This window comes from Agrilus planipennis, unplaced genomic scaffold (genome assembly GCF_000699045.2).
Source record: "Agrilus planipennis isolate EAB-ADULT unplaced genomic scaffold, Apla_2.0 scaffold3, whole genome shotgun sequence".
Lineage (NCBI taxonomy): Eukaryota > Metazoa > Arthropoda > Insecta > Coleoptera > Buprestidae > Agrilus > Agrilus planipennis.
Genome location: NW_020442460.1, coordinates 401,247 through 409,197, shown reverse-complemented (window position 1 = coordinate 409,197; position 7,951 = coordinate 401,247). Strand labels below are relative to the sequence as shown.

Here is a 7,951-nt window from a genome sequence, read left to right as displayed (position 1 = left end):
TCCACCCATTTCCACAAGAAAGGGTTTGCTCACCCACCAGCATTAGTAACTATTGAGAACACCCAACCTCTTACAGTTAGTCCCTTTGATGATACCTTTCCATCATGATTCATGAATTCAGGTAGTGTCTATCGCTTTGATATCATCAGTGACTATATTCACAGATAATCTTCCACTCTCTTCTGACTTCATTTCCTTCGTCTCATCTTTCTCGTCCCAACCATTATCTACCTATTTCGACGATTCCTTCTGTCCGGCGTCATCCGGAGGGCTTGTCCTCCAACCACCATTAATTACTGCTGATAATGAAGCACCTTACAATTAGTCCTTTTGACAATTGTTTTCCATCATGATTCATGAATTTCAGGGTATCGCAATCGCTTTGATGTCAGCGAGTACATTCCACCCTCTTCTGTCTTCATTTCGTTCGTATCAACTTCGTCACCCCAGTCATCATCCACCCATTTTCACAAGAGAGGGTTTGCTCGCCCACCAGAATTAGTAGTTACTGACAATGAAACTCCCAATCTCTTACAATTAGTCGCTCTGACGATTCATGATCGTAACAAGTAGTATCGTTTTCGCTCTGCTATCAGTGAGTGTCTAAATATTTTAATACTATAAAATCGTTCTGTTTGTTGTTATTAATGAATAGTGGGTAAGAGAGCGGGTTTAAAAGAGACTTGTCCAAAACCGCCCGCCTACTTTAACACTTCCGTAAGTGAAGTCATGTCGCGCGTTGTGTTTTCTCTTTTTCCTCGCCCCGTTTCTCATCGACCACTATGTTACAAGCCAACCAGGTCCGGTCGAATCTAGGTCTGGCAAAAGTAAACTTCGATATTTCAGCGATGATAATGACATTCTCAATTCACGAGACACCGGCGCGGCGGTGGTTCCCTTCGACAAAAGAAGAAGACGACGAGAATCCGCCGTCCGTTGTCTATCCATCGCAATAACACGAGGCCGTGCGTGCGTACAGTGCAATCTTCACCAGTATCATCTAGTTCGTAGTGTCCGGTTGGTTTGTTTTTGGCCTCCGCGAACTTAACAACAAACGAACGATCGTCGATTGTTGATTACAGTTTATGAGCTCTAATCGCATACCGTTTTCCTCTTTTTTTTTTTTTTTTCTTTTTATCTAAACGCAGTGCTGATCAGCGATTTTTTTTTTATTTCGTGCCACTGAAGAAAACAATTTATTCAAGAACAAATTAATTACGGGAGAGAAAAAAAAACAAGAATGACAGTAAAACAAAAAAAGAATAAGTGATTGTACGTAGTACTTTGTTGTATTCGAGGTGTTTGTACAAGTTAATTAGCGTCGTCGGTTCCGCAGTGTTTATAATTAACGTGAAGAGGCGAATGTGAACCAGGATCTTGGCCGGTTGTGTGTTAACATGGATAAATAAGCAGATCCGGTTTCGCTTGGCAGTACGTCGAGATATGACCGTAATAAGAGAGGTAAGAGTCTCCTCTTGCGACGAAACGTTTTACTTTAGGAATCTCGTCCGTTATTTTCGATTGAAATTTTCATTGTTTCGTGGAAAATCCGTATGGCGAACAGAAAAAGAGTTGACAAAACATTTAATTAAAAGTTCTTGCTGTATCTACGTGCACCGTTCGAACGCCCAAAATTTAATTATAATTAGGAAAAAGTTAACTATCTAGTTAGATTGATCCGGAATTTTTTAAGACATGACTCAGTGAGCATTGTAACTACTGTACAACTAAAAATAAAGTAGTAATAAGAAACTATAAAAATGGAAAAACTGTTTCAGTATCGAATGTTAGAACTTTTTATCATAAAGTTCAATATTGTAGCATTTTAAAACATTCTACAAATTTCTTATGAGAGAAGTCTCAACGGCTTTATCGTTTGTTTATAGATGTTATATGTTAAAATAGTTCAGTTACAAAGTGATATTCTGAGTAGCACCTGTTTAGCAATTTTTTGAATAAGTATGACTCCTAGATGCACATTTACTGTTATAAAAAGGGGGAAATCGTTTGAAAATTGGAAAATGGTGAAAACTATATATTCGTGTCTGTATCTCTGTACCTTTGCTTGTAACGACTTCCGGATATAACGACGAAATTACAGTGGTCCCTTCGTTGTTGTTATACAAGAAATCGACTGTATATAAGTTCTTGGTCTTTAATTTATTGAAACTCCAGATTGCGATTTCGATCTTATTAGATCTCATTAGCACGCTATAGGCACCGATCCAATCGAAGGAATCTTTATGAGCAAATAGATATCTATTTATGGAATATAGTCCATATATTAATATCTGTTGCTAAATAAAGTATTTCGTATGTTTTTCTTGGACAAGGGGCTTTCGAAGGTATCTATGCCGAAATATTGAATTATAGTAGGACCCTTGCTTAGCAACAGATATTCGTGTTGTTAAGGCCAATTAGAAAATTTTATAAGATCGGTAAGCACGACATGAATCACAATGGTCTTCAACCATGATTGTGTTTCATAGCCTGGAATTTAAAGTCAAACTACATATAATAATTTCACAAAAGTCGCATCTTCTAATGGTAAAAAGGTTTCCCACTCCTGGTGAAAGGGCTGTTATAAAATCAAAAGATTTTAATTATTTTCTAAATATTCCATTCGTAATTGCGCTGTGATTTTTTTTAATTCTTTCTTTTTTATGGACTATTAGTATTCTTTTAGAATGCTACTTATTTTAGTTAGCAAGTTAAAAAAATCCATCTGCAGAAGTTAATGACATTCTTTACAAAGGTAATTCCGTCGTGAGAATGTCAACGTATTTAATTTATTTAAATACAAATAGACAGACATACGAATTGTCTTTTTTAAAGGAATTTCCAAGCTTCAATCACTATTTAGATACCTATTTGGTTTTATTTGCTAATCCAGCCTTCAGTCGAAATTACCTTTTCAAAGGGAAGCAAGAAAACATTGCGTTGCATTTTCTGTAACAGTTTTTGTTAAGCACCACACAGTTGTTTTGCTCTTGTTTTATGGGTTCCATCAATGTATGTATTAAAGGTATAATTATAATTTTAAACTGTGTCTTATGTACTTTTTTTACTTCAGAAACTTAAATGATTAGTTCGCAAATAATTAAAAAAGAAATGCAATTATTGCAGTGCTCAAAAGCTAGGAGTTATCAGACAAATTGTATGGGACAGAGAATTTTCTTCAAACTGTTGGGGAAATTTAAAAAATAAAAAATTTTAATTTCAGTAAAAATTTATACTAAACAAAAATTGCAATATTTTCCTTTAACAATTACGCAAAAAGAAGTTTTCTTTGTACCTAAGACAGTTTGGCGCTCAATAGGAATATTTTTTAAGCAATATCATTAGAACGCAACTTATATATAGAGGAATGAATTGAAAATTGAAAGAAAATGATTGTAAACGTTGATGACATCTGATATTGCTACGAATATTCGTATTTATATACCCATATAAAATGCATACATAAATACGCGAAAAAAAAACTGGTTTTGTGACTTGTGTATGGATTTGCAATAATAATGTTGGATTTACCTACGTCAACGTGTGCATATTTTTATGGGATTACCCCTCGTTTATTCGGTTGAAGACCTTTTACTATCGTAAATAATATTCTTTAAAACTATCGATTATTTTTAAAGGAACATCCAAAACAGGAATAATTTTATTAGATCAATAAATTTTGATATAGATTTTCCAATAACCAAGGAAAACCCGAGTTATAAAAATAAACACAGTTGATTAGTTGATTCGGACAATACAGATAATACGGTTACTAGAATGATACAATGTATTCGTTATAAATATTTTAAGACTATTACGCTTTTTAATTAATGATATTTTGGATTTCGATCTGCACTGTATGTAACAGTTAAGTAATTAACGACTAAAACTGAGATGTTAAATTGTAAATAAACATCTTTCGCTTGCTTGTAAAAAAAAAACACCTGTAATAGGTAATTATGCTCGAAGTAGTAAACGTTTGTATTGAAACTATAAATCTCTAATTACAAATTAGTAACATGATACCTAATAAATCGTGATTAATTTTTTTGTCCATATCGTAGGTAAAATATTGACTTCTTTTCAGAAATATGTGGATGAAATATGTCGAGAAGGTTGTTCGGGGGTGGTAACGGGTGAAGATTCAAGCTACGATTCCGATTATGAAGCAGAACCTTTGGCGAACCACCAAGATGTGTCCAGGACGACTAGCGATACTCTCGCAGCCGAATATTCTGACTATGTCCAAACCGCCCCCGAACACACCCCAGGATATACAGCTAGGTAAGAATTGGTACATTTGTATCTATTGACTTTTAGTCCAGTCAAAGGAGGGAAATGGCTGAAGAGTACCTTATAATAGAGAAAATGATTGAAAATTTCGTAAGGAACACGAATATGTAAATGAAAATTATTTGCCTGGCATAGGGGGGGGGGAGAAAACCCTCATAAACAATTGCAGATTCGATTATCTCGCGAAATATAAAAGATATGGAAAAAAAGTTTCAATAAGTTTTTCACAGTGCCATTTTGCAAAAAAAAGTATTAATGACTTTTTTCGTATCTCTTATAGAACAAATGTTATGCGCGCCCAATGGCAGAGGCCTCAAAATTCGCAGAAATCATTAAAAAATTCAAAATAATTATTAAAAATTTAAAATCGATAATTTAATCGATTCGTAACTTACCTAAATCTGAAATCTTAAAATGACCCGTGTTTCAATCATTTTCTCCATTATAAGGTACTCTTCAGTCATTTCCTCATTTGGCTGGACTATAATGCGAAAAATCGTGATTAAAAAAAATTACAATTTTTTTCTCTTAATGTATTAATAAAAAGAGAATGTTTAACTTTGTAATTTGTAATAGAGTGGAGTTTGCGTTAAAACTGGGTTACACGGAGAAGCTTGTTCAAGCAGCCCTTTTAAAATTAGGCCCGTCACCTGCTCAGAATGAACTTCTGGCCGAATTGATAAAATTGGGTGCCCAGAGGAGCAGTTCTTCTTGCGATAGCAGCCCAACAGATGGACCCACCGATATAGCAGCCGAGTTTCAAAGCGACCTTTCTACTGCTACCGGACAAGTGCTGAGGCCGATTGTTATCGATGGAAGTAACGTTGCAATGAGGTACTGCAGTTTTTATTATTTTTTTTTTGTACATACTAAATGGGGTTTTTTACTATACTTAATTTCTGTGTATTTATCCCTATTTAGTCATGGAAACAAAGAACTATTTTCGTGTCGTGGTATTAAGATCGCGGTAGACTGGTTTAAGGCACGAGGACACAAAGACATAACGGTGTTCGTTCCAAAATGGCGAAAAGAAGCCCCGAGACCCGACAATCCCGTCCGCGACCAGGAGATCCTCGCTGAACTCGAAAAAGAACGTATGCTGGTCTTTACCCCCTCCCGGTTCGTCGGAGGTAAGAGGATGGTGTGTTACGACGATCGATATATTCTCAAACTAGCCGCAGAGGTCGATGGGGTGGTTGTCAGTAACGATAACTACCGCGACTTGTCCCAAGAAAATGCAGAGTTTCGCAAAGTAGTAGAAGAACGCATCCTAATGTATTCTTTTGTTAACGATCGATTCATGCCTCCTGACGACCCCCTTGGACGTTCTGGACCAACACTGGACAATTTCCTTCGTTGCCAACCGAAGAAAAGCGAACCGCCACCGCCGTGTCCCTACGCGAAAAAGTGTACGTATGGTAACAAGTGCAAGTACCATCATCCAGAACGGGGTCCATTACCGCACAAGAGCGTGACGGAGAGACTAAGTGAGCATGCGCAGCGTCATTTGCAAGCTCGTGAAGGGGAGACACGTAAGATTCCTCTCGGTCGCACGCGATCTAACGTGCCTCCCCCCAAAGAAACCACTCAACATGCGGTCGTTTCAAAAAGTCGTAGTGTCGATAATGTGGGTGGTACGTATCCGCCACCTCCGGCTGCTTCCGGGACCGAGAATCTTCATAAGAAACTACAAAGACAATTAACGCTCAATCCAAACTCTGACCCGCGGCTCGTACGAGCTCGTTTCCTCCCTCCACTGCAACACGGTGGTGCTGGTGCGTTACCGCAACAATTACGTCCCTATTTAACCCCCGGACACCCCAATTGGGAATTGCATCAACACGTAACGCGTATTGCCTCCGCACCTGATTCGTACCGCGCTTGGCCCCCCAATTCAGCTACAGCTGCGCATGCGCAACATGCAGCAGCTGCACATATGCAACGTGTGTCTAGCTGTTCAGACCCACAGCTGAACGTGTGGCCCCATCATTGGCCGCATGCTGCAGGTGGAGCAGCTGCGCATCCTAACATACAGGAGGACGTTAGGAGAAAATTACACTATCATCTGAGCGCCATTTTTCCAGAGGAACAAGTATCGCAGGCGATGCAAATGTATCCGGATGAGACGAACCCCCAGAAGATCTGTGCAGCTATTTTGGCTATGTTCCCGTCAAAATAACGAAACGGAGAAAATGGAACAATTAAGAATGAAGCATTTTTATCATGACAATGACTACGAGTACGTGTTGCCTTGAAGATTTGTTTAATTCTGCAGTAAGATGTAGTTTCTTTTTGAAAGAAGAAAGAGAAAAGGAGGCGTAACGAGGTAAGTGCCCAATTGTTAGGTCCAAATGAAATGGAATTACCTTTGGAAGAGTGACAATGTTTAAATGACAAAGTATTTCATTTGTTCTGTCTTTCATATCAACACTTATTTTTTATGAGAAGTATAATTAACAAATCGTTTAAAATGTGGTTCGACTTAAATATTTATAGTCACTTTACTCTTATTTTTTCGACATTTAAAATGCTACCAAGGTTGTGAAAATAACCATATATATTNCGGAGGGCTTGCCCTCCAACCTCCATTAATAACTGCTGATAATGAAGCACCCAACCTCTTACAATTAGTCCTTTTGACAATTGTTTTCCATCATGATTCATGAATTTCAGGGTATCGCAATCGCTTTGATATCAGCGAGTACATTCCACAGATAATCTTCCACTCTCTTCTGACTTCATTTCGTTCGTATCGACTTCGTCACTCCAGTCATCATCCACCCATTTCCACAAGAGAAGGTTTGCTCGCCTACCAGCATTAGTAACTACTGAGAACACCCAACCTCTTACAGTTAGTTCCTTTGACGATACCTTTCCATTATGATTCATGAATTCAGGTAGCGTCTATCGCTTTGATATCACCGATTATTTTCAAAGATAATCTTCCACTCTCTTCTGACTTCATTTCCTTCGTCTCATCTTTCTCACCCAACCATCATCTACCTATTTCGACGATTCCTTCTGTCCGGCGTAATCCGGAAGGCTTGCCCTCCAACTACCATTAATAACTGCTGATAATGAAGCACCCAACCTCTTACAATTAGTCCTTTTGACAATTGTTTTCCATCATGATTCATGAATTTCAGGGTATCGCAATCGCTTTGATATCAGCGAGTACATTCCACAGATAATCTTCCACTCTCTTCTGACTTCATTTCGTTCGTATCGACTTCGTCACTCCAGTCATCATCCACCCATTTCCACAAGAGAAGGTTTGCTCGCCTACCAGCATTAGTAACTACTGAGAACACCCAACCTCTTACAGTTAGTTCCTTTGACGATACCTTTCCATTATGATTCATGAATTCAGGTAGCGTCTATCGCTTTGATATCACCGATTATTTTCAAAGATAATCTTCCACTCTCTTCTGACTTCATTTCCTTCGTCTCATCTTTCTCACCCAACCATCATCTACCTATTTCGACGATTCCTTCTGTCCGGCGTAATCCGGAAGGCTTGCCCTCCAACTACCATTAATAACTGCTGATAATGAAGCACCCAACCTCTTACAATTAGTCCTTTTGACAATTGTTTTCCATCATGATTCATGAATTTCAGGGTATCGCAATCGCTTTGATATCAGCGAGTACATTCCAC

General features: G+C 38.1%; 1 protein-coding gene across 3 annotated transcripts in view; it reads left to right on the top strand.

Moving 5' to 3' along the window:
* Positions 1-6,840, top strand: part of LOC108737824 (probable ribonuclease ZC3H12D) — a 20,518-nt gene extending 13,678 nt beyond the window's left edge. For 2 of the 3 annotated variants that reach the window (XM_018470932.2, XM_018470931.2), the window contains 3 exons: positions 4,088-4,284; positions 4,870-5,127; positions 5,215-6,840. In XM_018470932.2, the coding sequence (XP_018326434.1) occupies positions 4,088-4,284; positions 4,870-5,127; positions 5,215-6,472 (1,713 nt within the window). In that variant the 3' untranslated portion in view covers positions 6,473-6,840. Of the gene's footprint in view, positions 1-1,192; positions 1,462-4,087; positions 4,285-4,869; positions 5,128-5,214 lie in introns of those variants that run through there. The other variant, XM_018470933.2, reaches the window with a different exon arrangement.
* The last annotated feature ends 1,111 nt before the right edge of the window (positions 6,841-7,951 follow it).